Source organism: Nerophis lumbriciformis, linkage group LG23, assembly GCF_033978685.3.
Source record: "Nerophis lumbriciformis linkage group LG23, RoL_Nlum_v2.1, whole genome shotgun sequence".
In the NCBI taxonomy this organism is placed as follows: domain Eukaryota; kingdom Metazoa; phylum Chordata; class Actinopteri; order Syngnathiformes; family Syngnathidae; genus Nerophis; species Nerophis lumbriciformis.
Genome location: NC_084570.2, coordinates 42,465,467 through 42,493,399, shown reverse-complemented (window position 1 = coordinate 42,493,399; position 27,933 = coordinate 42,465,467). Strand labels below are relative to the sequence as shown.

Here is a 27,933-nt window from a genome sequence, read left to right as displayed (position 1 = left end):
ATCAATTAAATCTTGGAAAATGATTCAAAGTACAAAAGCCATTAAATTGATATATTTATTAAAATGTTTTAAAGTAATTTAAATTCACCCCATTTTGTCTTTTTTAATTTTGTCTTTTATCATATTGTTTATTATTATTTTTAATACTGTATTTGCTTTTATTTTCTTTCCTTGACATTTTTGTTAAACTTATAATTCGCTCAACCTGTCGTGTAAATTGAAAGTGCCCTGTGGATATATGTTTGTTGTTCAATAAAACAAACAAACCAAAAAAAAAAAAAGTTTTTAAATTTGTTTAAAAAAAAAAAATCTATCTTGCACTTCATTACACCGTTTGTACATTTGTGTGTTTTTGTTGTAATTCAATTTTTTAAATTCGAATTTTTATATTTTCAATCACATTTTATTTTAGTTGACTTAAGTTCTTGCTTTTTTAGCCTTATTTCTTATGTTAGCTTACAAATTACTTGTATGTGTAAATGCAATCAGCAATAAATAATATAGATCAATGAAATGTAATAAAAATACACATCATTCTCATGATATTAAATCAATTATTATTATTTTTGATTCTGTTAACTAAGGCAATTATGACAGCAGTGCTTTCAATGCTTTATTGTCGTGTCATACAGCTGGAAGGAAGGCAGTGGCCGGCCACTAACCAATAATCTCTTATCAATCATCAATACACAGCCATTTTCTTTTGTTGTTGTCACGGCAACTCAGCAGCACTGGAACTTGAAGGTCACCATGGCAACAAGACATCACAAGCTGTGGGAGAACAAGGTGGGTCACCACAGCAATAAAACACCATCTTGGCCTGTGATTGTGTCTCCCCCCCCAACAGATGCTGACAGGAAGTCCTTTAAATGTTGAAGTGTAATCTTACGATTGGTTGGTCGCCATGGCAACAGCAGCCATTTTCAGGCCATCAATACGTGTAAAAAATAGAAACGACAACGATAGTAACAATAACACTGCCACTTGTCTCGGTGGACACAACAAGTTCACTCAGGGAGGTGTAAGGCAGCGCCACCTGGTGACCGGCGCGTAAACCAGCACCGTGTCGGCGTTCCCTTGTCGCCGCCGTAAGGTCACTGAGGCGAGCGAGAGCGCGCCGTGAAAAGCCAGGGAGGCAGCTGAGGCTCAAGTTGGAGGAAACAGGAAACACACTCGCAAAAACGCGTTCTTTGTCCGCCACGACGTTAGCTTCGCTTGACCCCCAGGAAGTGGTGAGCGCTCACCGCCACGGGTCACGTGACCGTGGGTGAATAAATTATATTTACAAAAGTGGTTGAATATGTACTTTTCTTTTGGCATCAGGTCAACAACAAAGACACAAACATCCGACAACACCGAGAAGAGAGTTACTAGCAAACAATGTCCCAAGGTCCGAGGTCATGGGAGACCACGCATCAGGTGGTCTGAGCGTGGTGACCTCAGAATTATTCTGATTGGATATTGACTGCATTTCTTAGATCAGGGCTGTCAAACTCATTTTTATTGAGGGCAACATCGCTAATAGGGCCACTTTAATTGATGGGGCGGACTACATAAAATGACGTGACAGATCACATTAAATGATGTGGCAGGTCACTTGAAATGACATGGCGGGACATTTTAGATGACGTGAAGGATCCCATTAAATACCACAGTGAATCATGTGGCGAACCACCTTAAATGATGTGGCGTACCACATTAAATGATGTGGCAGACCACGTTGAATGACATGGCAGGCCAACCTAAATGATGTGACGGACCACGTTGAATGATGTGGCAGGCCACTTTAAATGATATGGCGGGCCAATTTAAATGACGTGAAGGATCCCATTAAATGATGTGGCGTACCACAGTGAATCATGTGGTGAACCACATTAAATGATGTGGCAGACCACGTTGAATGACATTGCTAGCCAACCTAAATGATGTGACGGACCACGTTGAATGATGTGGCAGGCCTCTTTAAATGACATGGCGGGCCACTTTAAATGACGTGAAGGATCCCATTAAATGATGTGGCGTACCACAGTGAATCATGTGGCGAACCACCTTAAATGATGTGGCAGACCACGTTGAATGACATTGCTAGCCAACCTAAATGATGTGACGGACCACATTGAATGATGTGGCAGGCCACTTTAAAAGACATGGCGGGCCACCTTAAATGACGTGAAGGATCCCATTCAATGATGTGGCATACCACAGTGAATCACTTGGCGAACCACATTAAATGATGTGGCAGACCACGTTGAATGATATGGCAGGCCAAACTAAATGATGTGACGGACCACTTTAAATGATGTGACGGACTACATTAAATGATGTGGCAGACCACATTAAATGATGTGGCAGGCCACAATAAATGATATGGCGGGTCACTTTAAATGACGTGAAGGATCCCATTCAATGATGTGGCATACCACAGTGAATCACTTGGCGAACCACATTAAATGATGTGGCAGACCACGTTGAATGATATGGCAGGCCAAACTAAATGATGTGACGGACCACTTTAAATGATGTGACGGACTACATTAAATGATGTGGCAGACCACATTAAATGATGTGGCAGGCCACAATAAATGATATGGCGGGTCACTTTAAATGACGTGAAGGATCCCATTAAATGATGTGGCGTACCTCAGTGAATCACGTGGCGAACAACTTTAAATGATGTGGCAGGCCATTTTAAATGACGTGAAGGATCCCATTAAATGATGTGGCATACCTCAGTGAATCACGTTGCGAACCATATTAAATGATATGGCAGACCACATTGAATGACATGACAGGCCAAACTAAATGATGTGACGAACCACATGAAATGATGTGGCGTACCACATTAAATTTAATGGCAGGCCACATTGAATGACATGACAGGCCACACTAAATGACGTGACGGACCACAATAAATGATGTGGCAGACCACGTTAAATGACATAACAGGCCACGTTGAATGATATGGCAGTCCACGCTAAATGACGTGACGGTGCCCATTAAATGAAGTGGCAAACCACATTTAATCATGTAGCGTGACGGACATCATTAAATGACATGCCACACTAAATGATGTGACGGACCACGGTAAATGACGTGGTGGACCATGTTGAATGATATGGCAGGCCAATTTAAATGATGTGACGGACCACATTAATGATGTGGCAGGCCACAATAAATGAGGTGAAGGATCACAGTGAATAAAGTGGCGAACCATGTTAAATGACGTGGCGGAACCCGTTAAATGATGTGGCAAACCACATTTAATCATGTAGTGGACCACATTGAATGACAAAAAAGGGCACAATAAATGACGTGAGGGACATCATTAAATTACATGGCGGGCCAACTTAAATGATGTGGCAAACCACATTGAAGCACGTGACGGACCACATTAAATTACACGGTGGGCCACATTAAATAACGTGACAAACCACATTAAATGAAGTGATCGACCATAATAAGTGGTGTGGAAGACCCTATTGAATGACATGGCAGGCCAAATTAAATGACGTGGCGGAACATGTTAAATGATGTAGCAAACCACTTTTAATCATGTAGCAGGCCTCATTGAATGACATAGCAGGCCAACATAAATGGCGTGACGGACATAATCAAATTACATGGTGGGCCATATTTAAATTACGTGATCGACCACATAAATGATGTGGTGGACCCTATTAAATGACATGGTGAGCCACATTAAATTACATGGTGGGTCACTGTAAATAATGTGACGGACCACATCAAATGACGTTATCAACCACTTTAAAAATTGAATAAAATGGCAGGCCAAATTAAATGACGTAACGGACATCATTTAATTACATGTTGGCGAACCACATTGAATGATGTGGCGGACCTAATTGATTGACATGGCAGGCCTCATTAAATGATGTGATCGACCATGATAAATGACGTGGCGGACTTTGTTAAATTATATGGCAGGCCACCTTACATAATGTGGCCGACCAAATTGAATGACAGGGTGGGCCACTTTAAATGACGTGACGGACATCATTTAATTACATGGCGAACCACATTGTATGATGTGGCGGACCTAATTGATTGATAAGGCCACTTTAATTGATGGGGCGGACGACATAAAATGATGCAGCAGACCACATTGAATGACATGGCAGGCCACCTTAAATGATGTGACGGACCACATTCAAATTACATGGTGGAAGACATTAAATTATGTGATGGACTACATTAAAATAACATGGTGGACCACATTAAATGACGAGATTGACCACGTTAAATGACATGATGGACCACATTCAATTACATGGTGGACCATATTAAATGACGTGATCGACCACGTCTACACACTACTCAGTGGCCTAGTGGTTAGAGTGTCCTACCTGAGATCGGTAGGTTGTGAGTTCAAACCCCGGCCGAGTCATACCAAAGACTATAAAAATGGGACCCATTACCTCCCTGCTTGGCACTCAGCATCAAGGCTTGGAATTGGGGGTTGAATCACCAAAAATGATTCCTGGGCACAGCCACTGCTGTTGCTCACTGCTCCCCTCCCCTCCCAGGGGGTGATCATGGGTGATGTGTCAAATGCAGAGAATAATTTCGCCACACCTAGTGTGTGTGTGACAATCATTGGTACTTTAACTTGAACTTTATTACATATTAAATGACGTGATCGACCACATTAAATTACATAGTGGACCATATTAAATGATGTGATTGACTACATTAAATGATGTGATGGACCACATTAAATTACATAGTGGACCATATCAAATTAAGTGATCGACCACATTAAATTACATGGTGGACCATATTAAATGACGTGATCGACCACATTAAATTACATGGTGGACACCTCTGAATGACGTGATCGACCACATTAAATTACATGGTGGACCATATTAAATGACGTGATCGACCACATTAAATTACATGGTGGACCCCTCTGAATGACGTGATCGACCACATTAAATGACGTGATCGACCACATTAAATTACATGGTGGACCACGTTAAATGATGTGATGGACCACATTCAATTACATGGTGGACCATATGAAATGACGTGATCGACCACATTAAATTACATGGTGGACCCCTCTGAATGACGTGATCGCCCACATTAAATGACGTGATCGACCACATTAAATGACGTGATCGACCACATTAAATTACATGGTGGCCACGTTACATGATGTGATGGACCACATTCAATTACATGGTGGACCATATTAAATGACATGATCGACCACATTAATGACGTGATCGACCACGTTAAATGACGTGATCGACCACACTAAATGATGTGATGGACCACATTAAATTACATGGTGGACCCCTCTGAATGACGTGATGGACCACATTAAATTACATAGTGGACCATATTAAATGACGTGATTGACCAAATTAAATGATGTGATGGACCACATTAAATTACATAGTGGACCATATCAAATGACGTGATCGACCACATTAAATTACATGGTGGACCATATTAAATGACGTGATCGACCACATTAAATTGCATGGTGGACCCCTCTGAATGACGTGATCGACCACATTAAATGACGTGATCGACCACATTAAATTACATGGTGGACCATATTAAATGACGTGATCGACCACATTAAATTACATGGTGGACCCCTCTGAATGCCGTGATCGACCACATTAAATTACTTGGTGGACCATATTAAATGACGTGATCGACCACACTAAATGACGTGATCGACCATATTAAATGACATGATCGACCACACTAAATGATGGGATGGACCACATTCAATTACATGGTGGACCATATTAAATGACGTGATCGACTACACTAAATGACGTGATCGACCACGTTAAATGACATGATCGACCACATTAAATTGCATGGTGGACCCCTCTGAATGACGTGATCGACCACATTAAATGATGTGATCAACCACATTCAATTACATGATGGACCATATTAAATGACGTGATCGACCACACTAAATGATGTGATGGACCACATTAAATTACATGGTGGACCCCTCTGAATGACGTGATCGACCACATTAAATGATGTGATCGACCACATTCAACTACATGATGGACCATATTAAATGACGTGATCGACCATGTTTAATGACGTGATCGACCACATTAAATTACATGTTGGACCCCTCTGAATGACGTGATCGACCACATTCAATTACATGGTGGACTATATTAAATGACGTGATCGACCACGTTAAATGACGTGATCGACCACACTAAATGATGTGATGGACCACGTTAAATTACATGGTGGACCCCTCTGAATGACGTGATCGACCACATTAAATGATGTGGTCGACCACATTAAATGATGTGGTCGACCACATTAAATGACGTGATCAACCACATTAAATGACATGGTGGACCCCTCTGAATGACGTGATCGACCACATTAAATTACATGGTGAACCACATTAAATGACGTGATCGACCACTTTAAATTACATGGTGAACCACTTTAAATGACGTGATCGACCACATTAAATGACGTAGTGGACCCCTCTGAATGACGTAGCGGACCTCGTTGAATGACACGGCAGGCCACATTAAATGATGTGGCGGACCACTTTAAATGACATGATCGACCATGATAAATGACATGATTGACCTCGTTAAATGATATGGCGGCCCAAATTAAATGAGGTGGCGGGCCAGATTTGGCCTTGAGTTTGACAGATGTGTCTTAGAGAAATATTATGAGCAGAATTGAAAGTTTAAGAAGTCCCTGACTTTGGTCCTGCTGGCATGTGTTCCTCTCTGCACGCACACACCTTGTGTCTCCTTGAGGGAGCCAGAGTGGAGAAAAATGCCAAGTTAACTTTCAGTTTCGTTCAAAGCAGCGTCCATTTTGGAGAATGGTTGTCTCTCCAGCGCTGGTGTTGCTGTTTGAACTTTTTGTCCCACCCATTCTTCAACTTGAGTTCTCCTTCTAGAGAAGAAAAGATGAGGAGGCAAGTCTGGGAGTCCTAATATATCAAAAATAATTTACTGACTCAGCAATAACGTGTGCAGTACCGCACTCTGCCAGCAGAGGACCTCTGAGCAAGGCCTGCTGTGGGACGACACTTTGAGGGTTATGAAGGAGGTTTGACCTTTGACCTGCATTGCCGCCCGCACCAAAGGGCGGTCTTGCAGGATAGAAGATGGGCGGAGCCTCTGGCTCGGGTCATCCCAACAAAAATGGCGCCAGGATTACGACGACGATGATTGTGCTTTCAGTCGGGTCATGTGGCAGCCATTTTGTCTCCGCAGTCATGCACGTGAAATGGCCCCGCCCCCAGCACCACTCCTTGTCCAATCAAATCACGTGTTGTCAACTTCCACCTGCCTCGCCGGCTCTTCCTCCTCCCCCTCCTCCTCCTCCACGATTAGCCGGTGGGCCAGAGGCTCCTCCCCCTTGCCGGCCCTCGACAACACGTCCATCCAGCGGCGCTGAAGCTCCTCCCCCTCTGCACTGAAGTAGAGCGTCAGGTGACTCTGGCAGATCTTGAAGGTGTGCCGACGCTCCAGGCGGTCACATGACTCCGGAAGCGACACTTCGAAGCCGATGAGGGGAACGCTGCGCTGCGCCTTCACGTCCTGTCAAAATAAAATGTTATAATGGGAACAGTTAGCATACTTGCAAGATGGAGACATGTCTCAGAACACATCGATTTAAATGAACAAAATTAGCCTAAATGCTGGCATAAAACGTTAGCATGGTAACGTTAGCATGATAACATAGGTAAAGTTAGCATACTGCTAAGATGGCAACAAGTATCAAAAGCCATGATTTTTAGGTGTATACGAATGAAATTAACAAAAATGCTATCATAAAACATTACCATGCTAACATTAGCATATTGACAGGAAAACTTAGCGGACTTCTTTTGAATTTTTTGTTTTATACAAATAAAATTTGCAAAAATGCTAACATAAACGTTAGCATGCTAATGTTAACATGATAACATTGGAACAGTTACCATCATTTTAAGATGGCGCCAAGTAATAAAAGCCATGATATTTAGGTTTATACTAATGAAACAAGCAAAAATGCTATCATAAAACATTAGCATTCAAACATTAGCATAATGACAGGAAAGATTAGCGTACTTGTAAGATGGCACCAAGTATCAAAAATCATGATTTTTAGTTTTATATGAATAAAATTAGTCAGCAATGTTAAGGTTAGTGTTCTAATATTGAATAAGTTATCATACTTCTAGACGGGGCCAAGTCTCAAAATCTATTTTTAGGTTTAAACATAAAAAATAGCTAAAAAGCAAGCATAGAATGTTCCCATGCTAACGTTAGCTTGTTATAATAATAAGAACAGATAGTATACTAGCAAAATAAATCGATGTCTCCAGACGCATGATTTTTAAGTTGAAATGATCGAAATGAGCTGAAATGCCAGCATAAAACGTTAGCATGCTAATGTTAGCATGATAACATTGAAAAAGTTAGCGTATTTTTAAAAGTATCAAAACTTATGATTTTCAGGATAAAATTAGCAATATTGCAAGCATAAAACGTGAGCATGATAATGTTTGTGTCCTAATCTTGGCATGCTAACATGGGAACATGAGTATCAAAACCTATGATTTTAAGGGTTTAAGTGAATACAAATAGCAAAATTGCGGACATAAATTACTAGCATGATAATGTTATCATGCTAAAGTTAGTTAGCATGATAACATGGTCACATGAGTATCAAAACCTATGATTTTTAGGTTTAAGTGAAGAAAATGAGCAAAATTGCTAGAATAAAACGTTAGCGTGCTAATGTTGGCACGCTAATGTTAGCATGATAACATGGTAACATGAGTACATTGCAAGCATAAAACGTTAGCATGATAATGTTTGTGTCCTAATCTTCGCATGCTAACATGGGAACATGAGTATCAAAACCTATGATTTTGAGGGTTTAAGTGAATACAAATAGCAAGATTGCTGGCATAAATTACTAGCATGATAATGTTATCATGCTAAAGTTAGTTAGCATGATAACTAACTAAAGTTAGTTAGCATGATAACATGGTCACATGAGTATCAAAACCTATGATTTTTGGGTTTAAGTTAAGAAAATGAGCAAAATTGCTAGCATAAAACTTTAGCGTGCTAATGTTAGCATGATAACATGGTAACATGAGTATCAAAACCTATGATTTTAAGGGTTTAAGTAAATACAAATAGCAAAATTGCTGGCATAAATTACTAGCATGATAATGTTATCATGGGAAAGTTAGTTAGCATGATAACATGGTCACATGAGTATCAAAACCTATGATTTTAAGTGTTTAAGTAAATAACATTTGCAAAAATGCTGGCATAAACTACTAGCATGATAATGTTAGCATGATAAAGTTAGTTAGTATGATAACATGGTCACATGAGAATCAAAACCTATGATTTTTAGGTTTAAGTGAAGAATATGAGCAAAATTGCTGGCATAAAACGTTAGTGTGCTAATGTTAGCATGCTAATGTTAGCATGATAACATGGTCACATGAGTATCAAAACCTATGATTTTTAGGTTTAAGTGAAGAATATGAGCAAAATTGCTGGCATAAAATGTTAGCGTGCTAATGTTAGCATGCTAATGTTAACATGATAACATGGTAACATGAGTATCGAAACCTATGATTTTTAGGTTTAACTGAATAAAATTAGCAATATTGCTAGCATAAAACGTTAGCATGATAATGTTCGCATCATAATCTTAGCACGCAAACATGGGAACATGAGTATCAAAACCTATGATTTTAAGGGTTTAAGTGAATAACATTTGCAAAAATGCTGGCATAAATTACTAGCATGATAATGTTAGCATGCCAAAGTTAGCTAGCAAGATATATGACCAATTTGCTGTGAAAACTATGATTTGTATCACTTAAACATATAATTTTTAGGTTTAAGTGAATAAAATGAGCAAAATTGCTAGAATAAAATGAGCAAAATTACTAACATAAAACGTTAGCGTGCTAATATTAGCACGCTAACATGGGAACATGAGTATCAAAACCTATGATTTTAAGGGTTCAAGTGAATAACATTTGCAAAAATGCTGGCATAAATTACTAGCATGATAATGTTAGCATGCTAAAGTTAGTTAGCATGATATACGACCAATTAGCTGTGAAACCTATGATTTTTATCACTTATACCTATGAATTTTAGGCTTAAGTGGCTAAAATTAGCAAAATTGCTAGCATAAAATGTTAGCGTGCTAATATTAGCATGCTAACATGGGAACATGAGTATCAAAACCTATGATTTTAAGGGTTTAAATGAATAACATTTGCAAAAATGCTGGCATAAATGACTAGCATGATAATGTTAGCATGCCAAAGTTAGTTAGCATGATATACGACCAATTAGCTGTGAAACCTATGATTTTTATCACTTAAACCTATGATTTTTAGTCTTAAGTGGATAAAATTAGCAACATTGCTAGCATGATAACGTTTGCATGATGAGATAGGAAAATTCAGCATATCAGAATCCACACAAAATGCAAAATGCATTCATGTTGAAGATAAACTGTCATTGTGAAGTCACATGACCCTCAATGGGCCTATTGATTGGGTACACCCATTTCATAATGCACTTCTTTCAGGGAACGGCAGAATGAAGTGAGAGCGCCTTTTCTTGTGGCTCAGCCATGCTTTCACGTAGCCCGGTGCTTAATATCTCATTTTGTTCACGCGCTTCTCTACTTCATCCCTGGATACAAAAACATTCCGTCCAATGTTGACTTTTGGCAAGATTGCCATCCGAAGGAGGTGAGCGCCGTGAGGAGGTTTTCAATGAAAGTGAATGGGGCTGATTTTCTCTGGTCATGTGCTAACGCTTTACGCAAGCATTTTAGCTCATTTTGCATGTTTCAACCTAAAAATTATGGCTTTTTATACTTGGCCCCATCTTAGAAAAGGCTGCCGTTGCTACGGTGATCATGACAACATGGCATGAGGGCAGGTTGGGGTCCCACCTGAGGGGCGCCGTAGATGTAGAGCACCAGCGGCTCGTTTTCAGGAATGACAAACCACGCCTTCTGCCAGCCCCGCCCCCCTCCTTTCTCCATGTGGTGCAGGAAACTGCACATGACGCTGTTCTCGGCCGCCAGCGAGGCTTGTTTCTACGGCGACAGCAGACGTCAGTCACAAGGCCGCTGGGCATCGGCCGCCGCGACGTCTCACTCACCTCCAGGATGGAGCGTCTCCTCAAGCCGGGGCCGGCCATGACGGATGGGGTGGGGGACACGCCCACCAGCATGGCGTAGCAGTCCACGCACACACGGTTGGTGCGGTTGTTGTCGTACGAAAGGCGGGCACGGAACTCGGAGCACTTGCCGCAAACCACCTGCAGGGGTGCGCAGAGAATGGCAGCGTGAGAGCGGGCGGCACCTTCACGCCCTGCCAAAATAAAACACCCTAACTTGTTATAATGGGAACAGTTAGCATACTTGCAAGATGGAGATATGTCTCAAACCCATGAATTTGAGGTTTAAATGATCAAAATGAGCTTGAATGCTAGCATAAAATGTTAGCATGCTAATGTTAGCATGATAACATAAGAAAAGTTAGCACACTTCTAAAATGGCGCCGTGTATCGAAAACCACGATTTGTAGGTTTTGTACGAATGAAATTAACGAAAACGCTAGCATAAAATGTTAGCATGCTATTGTTAGCATGATAACAGGAAAAGTTAGCACACTTCTAACACGGCGCCATGTATCGAAAGCCATGATTTGTTGGTTTCGTACGAATGAAATTAACGAAAATGCTAGAATAATATGTTAGCATGCTACTGTTAGTATAATGACATCGGAAACGTTAGCGTTACTTCTAAGATGGCGCCTAGTATTGAAAGTCGTGATTTTTTTGGTTTGAACGGATAAAATGAGAAATAAAATGGTAGCATGCTATTGTTAGCATGATAACATAGGAAAATTTAGCATAATTCTTTTATGGCGCCATGTATCAAAAGCCATGATTTGTAGGATTTTACGAATGAAATTGGCAAACATGCTATCATAAGACGTTAGCTTGCTAACATTAGCATAATGACAGGAAAGGTTAACATACTTGTAAGATGGCGCCAAGTATCAAAAGTTATGATTTTTAGGTTTATATTAAAACAATTAGGAAAAAATGCTATCATAAAATTTTAGCATGCTATTGTTAGCATTATAACATAAAATAAGTTAGCATACTGCTAAGATGGCGCAGAGTATCAAAAGCCATGATTTATATTAAAGAAACAACAGCATGCTAACTTTAGCATAATGAAAGGAAAAGTTAGCGTAAGATGGTGCCAAGTATCAAAAGTTATGATTTTTAGGTTTATATGAAAAACATAAAGGAAAATGCTAGAATAAAACGCCAGCAATGTTAACGTAAGCTTATTAATATTGGAGAAGTTAGCATACTTCTAAGATGGCGGAAAATATTTAAATCCATGATTTTTAGGTTCAACCAAACAAAATTAGCTAAAAAGCAAGCACAAAAGCTGTTATTGTTAGCATGCTAACAATAGCTTGTTATAATGGGAACAGATAATATACTTGCAAGATGGAGACATGTCTCAAAAGCCATGAATTTCAGGTTGAAATGATCGAAATACACTAAAATGCTAGCATATAACATTGTCATGCTAATGTTAGCATGATAACATGGTAACATGAGTATCAAAACCTATGATTTTTAGGTTTAAGTGAATAAAATTAGCAATATAGCTAGCATAAAACATTAGCATGATAATGTTAGAATGCTAATTTTAGCATAATAACAAGGAGACATGAGTATCAAAACCTATGATTTGTAGGTTTAAGTGAATAAAATTTGCAAAATTGCCAGCATAAATCATTAGCATGATAATGTTAGCATGCTAATGTTAGCATGATAACATGGTAACATGAGTATCAAAACCTATGATTTTTTGGTTTAAGTGAATAAAATGAGCAAAATTGCTCGCATAAATTGTTAGCGTGCTAATGTTAGCATGATAACATGGGAACGTGAGTATCAAAACCTATGATTTTTAGGTTTAGGTGAATAAAATTAGCAACATTGCTAGCACTTAATTTCCCCATGGGGATTAATAAAGTATTTATGCTTCTGATAAAATGGTAGCATGAAAATGTTAGTATGCTAATCTTAGCATGGTAACATGGGAACGTGAGTATCAAAACCTATGATTTTTTAGGTTTAAGTGGATAAAATTAACAATATTGCTAGCATAAAATATTAGCATGCTAATGTTACTTAGCATGATAACATGGTCACGAGTATCAAAACCTAAGATTTTTAGGTTTAAGTGAATAAAATTTGCAAAATTGCCAGCATAAATCATTAGCATGATAACATGGTAACATGAGTATCAAAACCTATGATTTTGTGGTTGAAGTGAATAAAATGAGCAAAATTGCTCACATAAAACGTTAGCGTGCTAATATTAGCATGGTAACATGGGAACGTGAGTAGCAAAACCTATGATTTTTTAGGTTTAAGTGGATAAAATTAGCTATATTGCTAGCATAAATTACTAGCATGATAATGTTAGCATGCTAAAGTTAGTTAGCACAACAACATGGTCACTTGAGTATAAAACCTACGATTTTTAGGTTTAAGTGAAAATTGCTAGCATAAAACGCATAGAACGTCAGAGTGCGAGCGTACGGTCGTCAAGGTGACGGCGGCGGCACTCACGTGACCGCAGGCCTTGCAGTGATGGCGCCGCTTGGTGATGGCGTTGAAGGCCTCCTGACACTTCATGCACAGCGTCACTTCCTTCTCGCGGATCGGCGTCGGCGCTCGCTTGCCTAGCTCAGCGCAGCTCTGTCGCACACGCACACGCACACACACACACACATGCACACAGTGTCACGTGCGTGCTAACACAGACAAGGTGTGTGTGTGTGTTACCGGGGAGTGAGGGGGCGTGGCCTCATCATCACGCAGGGAAGAAGTCAGCTGGCGGAAGGTGTCCATGGTGTGCTCGTGTCTGTGGATGGTGGCCTGGATGGCGTGGATCCAGTCCTTCTTGTCCTCTTCTGTCCTGCGGAGACACGGCGAGACAGACGCCTGCTCATCTTTTTGTGCCACGGCGAGGGGGGCGTGGCCTCGGCGCCCTACCTGGCCTGCAGCTCCAGCGAGCGCTGCTTGCCCGACACCAGGAAGGTCAGAGGAGCCGCCGCGCTGCTCATCTCCTTCAGCTGCACACAAGTCACATGACCTCGTCACCGCCCTGCGCGCTAAGCTCTGCCCACAAGGGTCTCACCTCCATGCCGTCCACGTCGATGCGAGCGCGGACGCCATACTTCTGGCCAATCAGACGCAGCTTGGGAACGCAGTAGAGCAGCCGGTCATTGAACTGTGGGGAAGGACAGGGGTCAGAGATCAGAGGTCACATGCTGGCGGATATATTTGTATGCATATATATACAGGTAAAAGCCAGTAAATTAGAATATTTTGAAAAACTTGATTTATTTCAGTAATTGCATTCAAAAGGTGTAACTTGTACATTATATTTATTCATTGCACACAGACTGATGCATTCAAATGTTTATTTCATTTCATTTTGATGATTTGAAGTGGCAACAAATGAAAATCCAAAATTCCGTGTGTCACAAAATTAGAATATTACTTAAGGCTAATACAAAAAAGGGATTTTTAGAAATGTTGGCCAACTGAAAAGTATGAAAATGAAAAATATGAGCATGTACAATACTCAATACTTGGTTGGAGCTCCTTTTGCCTCAATTACTGCGTTAATGCGGCGTGGCATGGAGTCGATGAGTTTCTGGCACTGCTCAGGTGTTATGAGAGCCCAGGTTGCTCTGATAGTGGCCTTCAACTCTTCTGCGTTTTTGGGTCTGGCATTCTGCATCTTCCTTTTCACAATACCCCACAGATTTTCTATGGGGCTAAGGTCAGGGGAGTTGGCGGGCCAATTTAGAACAGAAATACCATGGTCCGTAAACCAGGCACGGGTAGATTTTGCGCTGTGTGCAGGCGCCAAGTCCTGTTGGAACTTGAAATCTCCATCTCCATAGAGCAGGTCAGCAGCAGGAAGCATGAAGTGCTCTAAAACTTGCTGGTAGACGGCTGCGTTGACCCTGGATCTCAGGAAACAGAGTGGACCGACACCAGCAGATGACATGGCACCCCAAACCATCACCCAACCATGCAAATTTTGCATTTCCTTTGGAAATCGAGGTCCCAGAGTCTGGAGGAAGACAGGAGAGGCACAGGATCCACGTTGCCTGAAGTCTAGTGTAAAGTTTCCACCATCAGTGATGGTTTGGGGTGCAATGTTCAATATTAAAGTGCTTATCTTTAACAATAAATAGCCTAATAATAAACCAGTTTTTTGTTTCTTTTCATGTCTTCCAAGCCTATGATAATGTGAATTAACTCATTATGACAATAATTTGTTGACACAAAAGAAATGGCAATCACTTTTACCTACAAAGGACACGCAGCTAAGTATTTAGCTTCCTATTAGCAAATTTAATTTTACATTAATTTCCATATTGTGTAAAGGACCAAAAAAAAATGTCCTGCCCTTTTCTGACTTTGAGCCCCTGCCCCTCTATAATCATGTGCACGTCCCTGGGTATATACAGTACATACATATATATACACACATATACATACATATACATACATATATATACATATATATATACACATATACTTATATATGTGTGTATATACTGTATATACATATACTGTATACACACATATAAATACACACATATATATACATATATATACACACATATATATATACATATATATATATACACACACACATATATATACATATATATGTTCATATATACACACATATATATACATATATATATACACATATTAATATACACATATATATATATACACATATATATATATACACATATATATAATTATAAATAGATAAATATATGTATATTTATAAATAAATATAATTAATAAATATATATATAAATAAATATATATATATATACATAAATATATATATGTACATATATAAATGTATATATATATATAAATAAATTAATACATATACTGTATATGAATAAATATATATAAATACAAAGAAATCGAAGACCTCCTCAATCCCACCAACACGTCTTCCTATGAGGAAGCAGTGCCTGGGGAGTCTGTGGTGGGCTCTCCTATTTCTGGGGCTGAGGTTGCTGAGGTAGTTAAAAAGCTCCTCGGTGGCAAGGCCCCAGGAGTAGATGAGATCCGCCCGGAGTTCCTTAAGGCTCTGGATGCTGTGGGGCTGTCTTGGTTGACAAGACTCTGCAGCATCGCGTGGACATCGGGGGCGGTACCTCTGGATTGGCAGACCGGGGTGGTGGTTCCTCTCTTTAAGAAGGGGAACCGGAGGGTGTGCTCTAACTATCGTGGGATCACACTCCTCAGCCTTCCCGGTAAGGTCTATTCAGGTGTACTGGAGAGGAGGCTACGCCGGATAGTCGAACCTCGGATTCAGGAGGAACAGTGTGGTTTTCGTCCTGGTCGTGGAACTGTGGACCAGCTCTATACTCTCGGCAGGGTCCTTGAGGGTGCATGGGAGTTTGCCCAACCAGTCTACATGTGTTTTGTGGACTTGGAGAAGGCATTCGACCGTGTCCCTCGGGAAGTCCTGTGGGGAGTGCTCAGAGAGTATGGGGTATCGGACTGTCTGATTGTGGCAGTCCGCTCCCTGTATGCTCAGTGCCAGAGCTTGGTCCGCATTGCCGGCAGTAAGTCGGACACGTTTCCAGTGAGGGTTGGACTCCGCCAAGGCTGCCCTTTGTCACCCATTCTGTTCTGAACTTTTATGGACAGATTTTCTAGGCGCAGTCAAGGCGTTGAGGGGATCTGGTTTGGTGGCTGCAGAATTAGGTATCTGCTTTTTGCAGATGATGTGGTCCTGATGGCTTCATCTGGCCAGGATCTTCAGCTCTCACTGGATCGGTTCGCAGCCGAGTGTGAAGCGACTGGGATGAGAATCAGCACCTCCAAGTCCAAGTCCATGGTTCTCGCCCGGAAAAAGGGTGGAGTGCCATCTCCGGGTTGGGGAGGAGATCTTGCCCCAAGTGGAGGAGTTCAAGTACCTCAGAGTCTTGCGGAGTCTTGTTCACGAGTGAGGGAAGAGTGGATGGTGAGATCGACAGGCGGATCGGTGCGGCGTCTTCAGTAATGCGGACGCTGTATCGATCCGTTGTGGTGAAGAAGGAGCTGAGCCGGAGGGCAAAGCTCTCAATTTACCGGTCGATCTACGTTTCCACCCTCACCTATGGTCATGAGCTTTGGGTTATGACCGAAAGGACAAGATCACGGGTACAAGCGGCCGAAATGAGTTTCCTCCGCCGGGTGGCGGGGCTCTCCCTTAGAGATAGGGTGAGAAGCTCTGCCATCCGGGGGGAGCTCAAAGTAAAGCCGCTGCTCCTCCACATCAAGAGGAGCCAGATGAGGTGGTTCGAGCATCTGGTCAGGATGCCACCCGAACGCTTCCCTAGGAAGGTGTTTAGGGCACGTCCGACCGATAGGAGGCCGCGGGGAAGACCCAGGACACGTTGGGAAGACTATGTCTCCCGGCTGGCCTGGGAACGCCTCGGGGTCCCACAGGAAGAGCTGGACGAAGTGGCTGGGGAGAGGGAAGTCTGGGCTTCCCTGCTTAGGCTGCTGCCCCCGCGACCCGACCTCGGATAAGCGGAAGAAGATGGATGGATGGATGGACAAATAAATATATATATAAATATATGTTTATAAATAAATATAATTAATATATATACATAAATATATATATATGTAAATATATATATAAATAAATACATACATATATATGAATAAATATATATAAATAAAAAATGAAAATAAAATATAAATAAATAAATATTTATTTAAAAAGAAATATAATATATATATACATATAAATAAATATATATATATATATATATATATAAATGAATATACCGTATGTATATATCAATAAATATATGTAAGTATATATATATATATATATATATATATATATATATATATATATATATATATATATATAAATAAAATAAATAAATATACAGTAATATAGCTTTTTTGAAACATGTTGCAGGCATTAAATTCCAAATGAGCTAATATTTGCCAAAAATATTATTTTTCCAGTTTTGCAAATCATTGTATTCTGTTTTTATTTACCATTTACACAACGTGCCAACTTCACTGGTTTTGGGGTTTGTATATATATATATATATATATATATGTGTGTGTGTGTGTGTGTGTGTGTGTGTGTGTGTGTGTATAAATATATACACACACACACACACACACACACACACACACACACACACACACACACACACACATATATATACACACACACAGACACATATATATATATATACGTATGTATAGAGTAGAAGAAGGTACCAAGATGAGGTAGCGGTCCTGCGATGTGCCGTTCTTATTGGACAGTTTGAGGATGTGTCCCTCCTTGATGAGCTCGTTAGCGGGGTTAACGATGTCCTCCTCCCCACCCAGCAGCTCGTAGACTTTCAGCAGCTTCCTCATTCGCTCCTGCAAACATCAACATCAACATGAGAAAGACCACGCAAGCGTCCGTCGCTCGTGTCCGAGGCGCTCACCATCTTCCTGATGGCGGCGTTGGAATGCTCTGCTGCCGTGGCGATCAGCTCCAGGGACTCTGCGGGAGAGAAGATGGTCACATGACCTCAAGCGTACATTCTGTTTCGCAGGCACCGCTCTCGGAGTCGCTCGCTGCGTCTCGACTGGCGCTCACACCTGTGCTTGTGAGTGATTCAGTGATTCAATGATTCAGGGATTAAATGATTCGGTGATTCAGTGATTGAATGATTCAGTGATTCCGTAATTAAGTGATTGAATGAATCAGTGATTCAGTGATTCGCACACAGGACAGGAAGAAGAACGCAAGGATGGAAAGTGAGAAGGTGAAGAAGACTGCGGAGGGTAGGAAGGATGTGAGGGACAAGGAAACAAAGGATGCAAAGAAGGATGCAAAGAAGGATACAAAAAAGAATACAAATAAAGATGTAAAGAAGGATACAAAGGATGCAGAGAAGGATGTGAAGAAAGATGCAAAGTTAATGCATGAAGTAGCAACCCTAAACATGCTACCTGTCACACTTAACACGCTACGTGTCAACTTAACACGCTACTTGTCACACTAAAAATGCTACCTGTCACACTATACATGCTACCTGTCACACTAAACATGCTACCTGTCACACTAAACATGCCACACTAAACATGCCACCTGTCACACCAAACATGCTACTTGTCACACCAAACCTGATACCTGTCACACTAAACATGCTACCTGTCACACTAAACATGCTACCTGTCACACTAAACATGCTACCTGTCACACCAAACATGCTACATGTCACACCAAACATGCTACCTGTCACACTAAACATGATACCTGTTACACTAAACATGCTACGTGTCACACTAAATATGCTACCTGTCACAATAAAAATGCTACCTGTCACACTAAACATGCTACCTGTCACATTAAACATGCTACCTGTCACACTAAACTTGCTACCTCTCACACTAAACATGCTAGGTGACACACTAAACATGCTACCTATCACACTAAACATACTAGGTGACACACTACAGTGAAGTGCAACAATAAGCTTTGGGTGACTGAAAGGTGTAATTGTGCTAAAAGACCCAGGAAAAGAGCAGTTCATGTACTCTGAGCGTCCTTGTAGTCGGGGGCGTCGTCAGGCAGGCGGTGAAGGTAATCTTTGAGCAGGAGTTCGTAACGAGGAATTCTTTGGACCGGCTCCAACATGTGATGTTGCAGCGTCAGGTTGGCGCAGCGCTCGTCCCTCTGACACACACACGCACACACAAAGTTCAGCACACGTGGTTACCGTGGCAACGGGCAGCGTGTACCTGGATGCCGTGGATGATGCTCTTGAACTGAGCCGACCTCTCCATCCAGGTGTTGAGCAGCTCCATGGCATGGTCAAAGTTCTTCACGTACTCGCCGTACATCTTCAGGAAGGGCGCCAGCTTCTGCAGGATGTCCCCGATGCGCGGGTTCGAGTCCCTGTGTGCCAGCCGGGAGCGTTAACGGCGGGGTGCGAGGGAGGACAAAAAGTGGGACGTACCACTCCTCCATGCGCTTCTGCAGGGCGGGCAGGAGGAACTGCTGGTGGAAGCAATGGATGGAGCAGATGTTGGAGAAGATCCCATGGACCACGTCGCAGGGGAAGGACGAGCGTGAGCGCGCCTCCTCCAGGAGCCTGGCACAGAAGACCTGAGGGAGAAATGCGCATAAATGCCTTGTCCGGCATCAGCGTGTTGCCGTGGCGACGAACCTGGTCCAGGAGGTGCAGCTTGGACACGTAGGAGATCTCGGTGTGAAGGAGCTCGTTGGCGATGTGGAACACCCTCTGCTGGACAGACAGCTGCCAAGCACGCTTCGCGTCACCTTTCGGCGTTTATTTAGAAAATCTCTCATTTCCTGCCTTACCTCCGCCAAGTCTTGTCGTGCAGGCGGGAGCACCAGCGTTAGCTCCGTCTCCTCTTCCTCCTCCAGGTCGCTGTCAGCGTCCTCCGAGAAGTCCCGCCTCCTGGCCCCGCCCTCCTCGCCAGCGTATGAGGACGAGCTGGAGAGGCGGGGGAGGGTGCAGGGGTAAGCCCCGCCCACCTCATCCACACCCACAAAGCAGAGCTCCTCGCTGTGCGACGGCGAGCTGATGCTGTCAATGCCGCTGTCGCGGTTGGCCAGCTTGCCGTCCGTCTGCGAGGATGGGAGGGACAGACGCCCGGGCGGGGCTTCTGATTGGTCCACAGGCGGACGCTCCCTGAGCTCGTCTTCCAGGTCTTTCTCTGAGGGCACCTCTGGCCTCGCCTCCTGGGCCGGATCCTCCTCTTCCTGCAGCACGACTTCCTCCTCCGCCTCGGTTGGGGGAGGGGCGGATGACGGTGGGGACGAGGGTCGGGAAGAGGCGGGGTCGAGGGGGCGGGGACACAGAGCCCCCCCGGTGATGTCAGGAACCATGATGATCTGCTCGCTAATGCAAAACAAGCAAAAAAAAAACTTTAACACATCAATAGACAATGCTAACATATCAACAACATGCTAACGTATCATTAAACATGCCAACATATCATTAAACATGCTAACATATCATTGAATATGCTAACATATCAACAAAATGCTAACCTATCAATGAACATGCTAACATATTAATGAACATGCTAATGTGTCATTAAACATGCTAACATATCAATGAATATGCTAAAGTATCAACAAATATGCTAACATATCGATGAATATGCTCACGTATCATTAAACATGCTAACATATCAATAAATATACTACCACATCAATGAATAGGCTAACATATCATTAAACATACTAACACATCCATGAACACGCTAACACATTAATGAATATGGTAGCGTATCAATAATCATGCTAAAACATCAATGAATATGCCAACATATCATTAAGCTTGCTAACATATCAATTAATATGCTAACATGGCAAGGAACATGCTAACATATCAATGAACATGCTAACATATCAATAAAAATGCTAACATATCAATGAATATGCTAACATTGCAATGAACATGCTAACATATCATTGAACATGCTAACATATCAATGAATATGCTAAAATATCAATGCACATGCTGACATATCATTAAACATGCCAACATGTCATTAAACATGGTAACATATCATTGAATATGCTAACATATTTACAAAATGCTAACCTATCAATGAACATGCTAACATATTAATGAACATGCTAATGTGTCATTAAACATGCTAACATATCAATGAATATGCTAACGTATCAACAAATATGCTAACATATCGATGAATATGCTAACGTATCATTAAACATGCTAACATATCAATAAACATACTACCATATCAATGAATAGGCTAACATATCATTAAACATACTAACAAATTCATGAACACGCTAACACATTAATGAATATGGTAGCGTATCAATAATCATGCTAAAACATCAATGAATATGCTAACATATCAATACACATGCTAACATATCATTAAGCATGCTAACATATCAATTAATATGCTAACATGGCAATGAACATGCTAACACATCAATAAAAATGCTAACATATCAATGAATATGCTAACATTGCAAGGAAAATGCTAACATATCATTGAACATGCTAACATATCAATGAATATGCTAACATATCAATGAACATGCTGACATATCATTAAACATGCCAACATATCATTAAACATGCCAACATATCATTGAATATGCTAACATATCAATAAAATGCTAACCTATCAATGAACATGCTACCATACTAATGAACCTGCTAATGTATCATTAAACATCCTAGCATCAATGAACATGCTAACATATGATGAACATGCTAACATATTGATAAACATGCTATATCAATGACAATGCTAACATATCAAACATGCTAACATATCAATAGACATACTACATCTCAATGAACATGCAAAACATTAATATGTTGATATATTAATAAACATGCCAACATATCAATGAGCATGCTAACATACTAATATGACAACATGTTAATGAACATGCTAATATATCAATAAACATGCTAACATATTAACATGCTAACATGTTAGTAAACATTACTAATTTACAGATGAACATGCTAATGTGTCAATAAATATACAATATCTTAACCATGCTAGCAAATCAATTAGCATGCTAACATCTTAAGGAACATGCTAACTTATGAATATGTTAGCATGTTGATGAACTTGCTAACATAGCACTGAAGATGCTAACACGATAATATGTTAATATATTGATGAACTTGGTAAAATAGTAATGAACATACTAACATTGCAATGAACATCCCAACATATTAATATGTTAACATATTGATGAACATGCTAACATAATAATGAACATGCCAACATCAATGAAAATTCTAACACATTAATATGTTAACATATTGATGAACATCCTAAAATAGTAATACACATGCTGACATATCAATAAACATTTTACCATATTAATATATTAACATATTGATGAACATGCTAAAATACCAATTAACATGCTAACATTTTATATGCTAACCTATTGATGAATTTGCTACCATAGTAATAAACATGCTAAAATCTCAAAAAACATGCAAACATAATATATTATTAACATACTAATGAATATGCTAACATAATAACATGTTAACATAGTAATGAACATGCTAACATGATAAACCCTTAACATATTGTTGAACTTGCAGACACAGTAATGAACATGCTAACAAATCAATATGTTAACATATTGATGAAAATGCTAACATAGTAATGAACATGCTAACATGATATTAACATATCAATGAATATGCTAACATGTTAACATGATAACATATTGATGAACATGCTAACATAATAATGACCATGCCAACATCTCAATGAACATGCTAACACCGTAAGAAACATGCTAATATATTAATATGTTGACATAATGAACATGGTAACATTAATATATCATTAACATATTAATTAACATACTAACAACAAATTATAGATTGACATATTAATGAACATGCTAGCATATTAATGAACATGATAACATATTAATATAATAATATATTAATGAACATGATACAATATTAATATATTAACATATTAATGAACATGCTAACATATTAATATATGATTAACATATTATTTAACATGTTAACATAAGAATACATCATTAATAGGGATGTCCGATAATGGCTTTTTGCCGATATCCGATATTGACCAAACTCTTAATTACCGATACCGATATCAACCGATACCGATATCAACCGATACCAATATATAAAGTCGTGGAATTAACACATTATTATGCCTACTTTGGACAACCAGGTATGGTGAAGATAAGGTCCTTTTAAAAAAAATAAAATAAAATTAATTAATTAAAAACATTTTCTTGAATAAAAAAGAAAGTAAAACAATATAAAAACAGTTACATAGAAACTAGTAATTAATGAAAATGAGTACAATTAACTGTTAAAGGTTAGTACAATTAGTGGACCAGCAGCACGCACAATCATGTGTGCTTGCGGACTGTATCACTGCAGACTGTATTGATATATATTGATATATAATGTAGGAACCAGAATATTAATAACAGAAAGAAACAACCCTTTTGTGTGAATGAGTGTAAATGGGGGAGGGAGGTTTTTTGGGTTGGTGTATTAATTGTAAGTGTATCTTGTGTTTTTAATGTTGATTTAATTAAAAAAACAAAAAAAACAAAAAACAAAAAAACCATACCGATAATTTCCGATATTACATTCTAAAGCATTTATGGCATCTCTAATCATTAACATACCAATGAACATGCTAGCATACTACAATATTATTAACATATTAATGAACATGGTAACATATTCAAATATTACTAACATATATTAACATATTATTGAACATGTTAACTTAATATGTTATCATATAAATAAACATGCTAACATGTCAACTGACATGCTAGCCTATCATAAAGATAAACATGCTAGGTTATCAATATAAACTTCCAGGTATTGATCAACTCTGAACAAAAGTGTCAATAAAAAAGAGGACCAAGGAGTCCATGAGTCCTCCAGAGGAAGTGTTTTTTTCGGGAGATCTTTAACATGTGATGTGTCACATGACCACATTTCACTCCACAACATCACTTTGTGAGAAAGTGACGTCACGGCGACATCACAACTCACCGCTCAAACTTCTCGATAAGCGACAGCACGCAGGTGGGGGATGCGTGGTCATCGAGGCGGGGCGGCGGGGTCCGGCACCCTCGAGGGTCCGTCGGGAGAGGCCTACATGGTGGGGGAGGCGGGAGGGGCTTGTCCGGAGCACGAAGTCGCGACCTCAAGGCCCCCGCCTGCTGCTGGAGGTGAGGGGGCTTGGGCGGGACTGCAGAGAAGGCGGAGTCAGCGCGTGCGATTGCAGAGCAAGGCAACAGGTGGCGCCGCTCACCTTGAGGCTTTGGTCCCAGTGCATTAGGCCGCCTCCTACTCGCCGGTGTCAGGGTGCACGTCGCCAGCTGCGGCGGTCCCGTCTCGTTGACCTCCTGTAGCTCTCCTGAAGAAGCCCCGCCTTCCAGGGAGGCGGGGCCTGATGAGGAGCAGGTGGCCTGCTGGGGGGCATCGGCGCCCAGCGCACCCTGGTGGCCACAGGGAGGCTCCAGAGAGAGACCCTTAGCCGGCAGGCTAGGACTCGAGGAGGGACCTGGGGGCGGAGGGGTGAAAGGTCAAAAGATGGCTTCCACGGGACGTCTCGCTGGGGCCATTTTGGTATTTTTCGAATTAAAACCCAGTATAATATATGGATTCCCTTCAAAGAACTAGACATGTTGCGTTAATGCTGAAGATCCAAAGCCAAACTGAAATGCTAACAGTTAGCATACTGGCCACATAGTGTCAAGTAAGCAAAATGAGCTAAAAATGTTAGCATCCTAACAGTACTAAGCTAACATGCTTACAGTTCCAAAATATATGACACTGAGGTAAACCTGCTAAATAACAATAACACATTATTAATAAATTAAATGTGTCCCTAGTGTGTGAATGTTGTCTGTCTATCTGTGTTGGCCCTGCGATGAGGTGGCGACTTGTCCAGGGTGTACCCCGCCTTCCACTCGAATGCAGCTGAGATAGGCTCCAGCATCCCCCGCCACCCCAAAGAAAGGACAAGCGGTAGAAAATGGATGGATAAATCATAATAATTAATAAATTCCCTTTGGAAGAGCTTTAAATGTGAACCAGTGAAAGTTGGAACCAATGCTGTTCCACCCCAAACCTGTAGGGGAGGTAATGAGCAGGCCCAAACAAAATGGAGCCATATATAAAAGCTAGCATGGCATGCTAAAATGCTAGCTATAACATGCGTCAAGTACCAAAATATATTACTCAGAGGTGTGTGACTGAAAATTGTGTTTAAAATGCTAGCATGCTAACTTTAGTGTGCATCGACTACCAAAATACGACTGGTGTATACCTACAAAATTTGCTACAAAAAAAAAAGCTAGCATATTAACGTTAGCATTTTGACAGGTATCACTTGTCAAGAACCAACATATTTGACACTGAGCAAAACAAAAAGCCTGGAATGCTAATACTAAAATGCTAACAACTGTGCCGTAGGGTTACATAAAGTGATTGCTAACACGAACGTTAGCTAGCCGACACATAACGCTACCAGCGTCTCAACACGTGACCTGTGCACATCAACATGGCCACCGCATGTTGCCATGGCAACAACATCCTCATCCACGTTGCGTTACAACTTAGTATTAGCATGATATCGAACACACGGAGGGGTCATCGGTCGACTGTGGAACCTTCACACTGACCCGATTATGAGGTTCTACGGAGGCGGTTCTAGAGGCGGTTCTACGGACGGATGGATAGGTTGTAAATGAGGTCATCGGGGACATGAAGATGGTTCTAGAGGACGCGGACACGCGCGCGCACACACACGAGGAGAGGGGGTGTGTCCGCACACATAAGACGACGCTCTCGTCTTCATCATCATCGTCACCCCCCCGACAGAACGCACGCGCACGCTGCAGTCACTCGCACTCGACGAGCGTGGGGCGCGTGCACCGCGACGACAGGCGCCACATCTGGCCTCAGACGCAGTGACGTGCACACGCGCCACACTAGCCCACATCGGCGGTGGCGTGAGTGTGTGTGTACGCGCGCGCGTGTTACGCCAGAACCCATCGACTGCGGCGAGATGTCGGTCAGCGCGTGTGCGCGTGCATTACACCCCCCACCCCCCCGCATCCGTGCCGTGACAGCGCCGCTGCAGCTGTCACCAGGCGCGCGCGCGTGGGTGTGCGTGTGCGCGCTCACCTGTGCTCAGGCTGCTTCTGTCCATGTACATCGCGCAGCACAGCACCAGTCCGCTCATGAACGACGATGTTGCGCGGCGCGCCCGGTCCACATGCACGGAGAACAACGAGACGACACACCGGCTCCGGTGCGGACGCAGGGCAGGCTCGGCCCGGAGCGGAAACGAACCGAGCCGGGGAGCCGCAGTGAGAGCAGAGACCGCGCGGGCGAACTGGGTTAGAGGCGCTTGATTTGACTTAGCGGACCGACCGGAGAGAGAGAGAGAGAGAGAGAGAGAGAGAGAGAGAGACGCAGGGGGCGGGGGTGTCTTCTCCTCCTCCACTTTGGTCTCCATGGCAACGACATGAACCTCCAATTTAAAGATGATCCGGCCAAAACATTAGGGACACCCTACGTGAGTGTCATTAGCATTTAACATCAGCTAGCATTAGCATCACAAGTTGTGTCCATCAGGACTTAGAACCAATGACCAGATCCTCCACCATCGAGTCCACAAGACACTCTCCAGTTCGCTCCTTGACTGTGTAGAACCGCTCCCAGGACCTTAGGACTTCTCCCAGAAAGGTTAGAGACTGATATTCAAGAGAAAGCATTTCCTATCAGCTGACCTTTCAAAGTAAAAGCACATGGTTTCTGCAGATGAGCACTGAAGCCAGCTAAGTGCTCGAGGCAGATGGCCACCCCACATGAGATCATCTCTCTACGTGAGCCAGGGTGTGGAAGACAAACGCGCCCCAGATGCCCACTGGCACACACGTGAGTGAAAAACAAGCGCACCCTGGCATCATCTGCAGCGTGACATTATTGACCCGCTGTATCGAAACCGGACGGCGGAAAGGGGCGGGGCTAACAACGAAAGTGTCGCGTTTGTCGCTTCCTTTCAGCAGCGACGGGAATCTATTTTTAGCCTTCACACATGCCCCGCTGCATCCTGGGAATTAGCAGTGATGATATAATATGACATAATGCTACACTTTTTATGACGTCACAAGGCGGTCGGCACGTTCAGTCTGCTTTTCCCTCTTGTTTTGCGCGACGAAAT

The 27,933-nt window shown here is 41.6% G+C and overlaps 1 protein-coding gene across 3 annotated transcripts; it reads right to left on the bottom strand.

The window, feature by feature from the left end:
* Positions 1 to 596: 596 nt before the first annotated feature.
* On the bottom strand, positions 597 to 27,517 carry fgd1 (FYVE, RhoGEF and PH domain containing 1). 3 transcript variants are annotated; one of them, XR_012051135.1, is made up of 18 exons: positions 26,892 to 27,128; positions 25,012 to 25,263; positions 24,750 to 24,948; positions 20,522 to 21,065; positions 20,367 to 20,456; positions 20,157 to 20,305; positions 19,939 to 20,095; positions 19,735 to 19,873; positions 18,636 to 18,694; positions 18,421 to 18,567; positions 14,272 to 14,364; positions 14,127 to 14,206; positions 13,917 to 14,049; positions 13,701 to 13,829; positions 11,193 to 11,351; positions 10,981 to 11,127; positions 2,729 to 7,589; positions 597 to 2,640 (listed from the first exon to the last, which is right to left on the bottom strand). XR_012051135.1 is itself a non-coding variant. In XM_061985495.2 (17 exons), exons 1-17 carry the CDS (start codon positions 26,947 to 26,949, stop codon positions 7,314 to 7,316), a joined length of 2,811 nt encoding a protein of 936 aa, XP_061841479.2. In that variant the 5' UTR covers positions 26,950 to 27,128; the 3' UTR covers positions 597 to 7,313. The 3 variants fall into 3 exon arrangements, 2 of the variants coding, with proteins under 2 accessions (XP_061841479.2, XP_072772019.1); XM_061985495.2 differs by having other exon boundaries at positions 597 to 7,589; XM_072915918.1 differs by lacking the exons at positions 24,750 to 24,948; positions 25,012 to 25,263; positions 26,892 to 27,128 and adding an exon at positions 27,500 to 27,517 and having other exon boundaries at positions 597 to 7,589.
* Positions 27,518 to 27,933: the final 416 nt, after the last annotated feature.

What these genes read in the sequence shown, in the direction of transcription:
- fgd1 (XM_061985495.2), bottom strand. Translation starts at nt 26,949, where the DNA reads ATGAGCGGACTGGTGCTGTGCTGCGCGATGTACATGGACAGAAGCAGC. An exon ending in CTTATCGAGAAGTTTGAGCG is followed by an intron (nt 21,066 to 24,749) that starts GTGAGTTGTGAT and finishes GTTTTGCATTAG; the next exon opens with CGAGCAGATCATCATGGTTC. An exon ending in GGAGACGCTCCATCCTGGAG is followed by an intron (nt 11,128 to 11,192) that starts GTGAGTGAGACG and finishes CTGTCGCCGTAG; the next exon opens with AAACAAGCCTCGCTGGCGGC.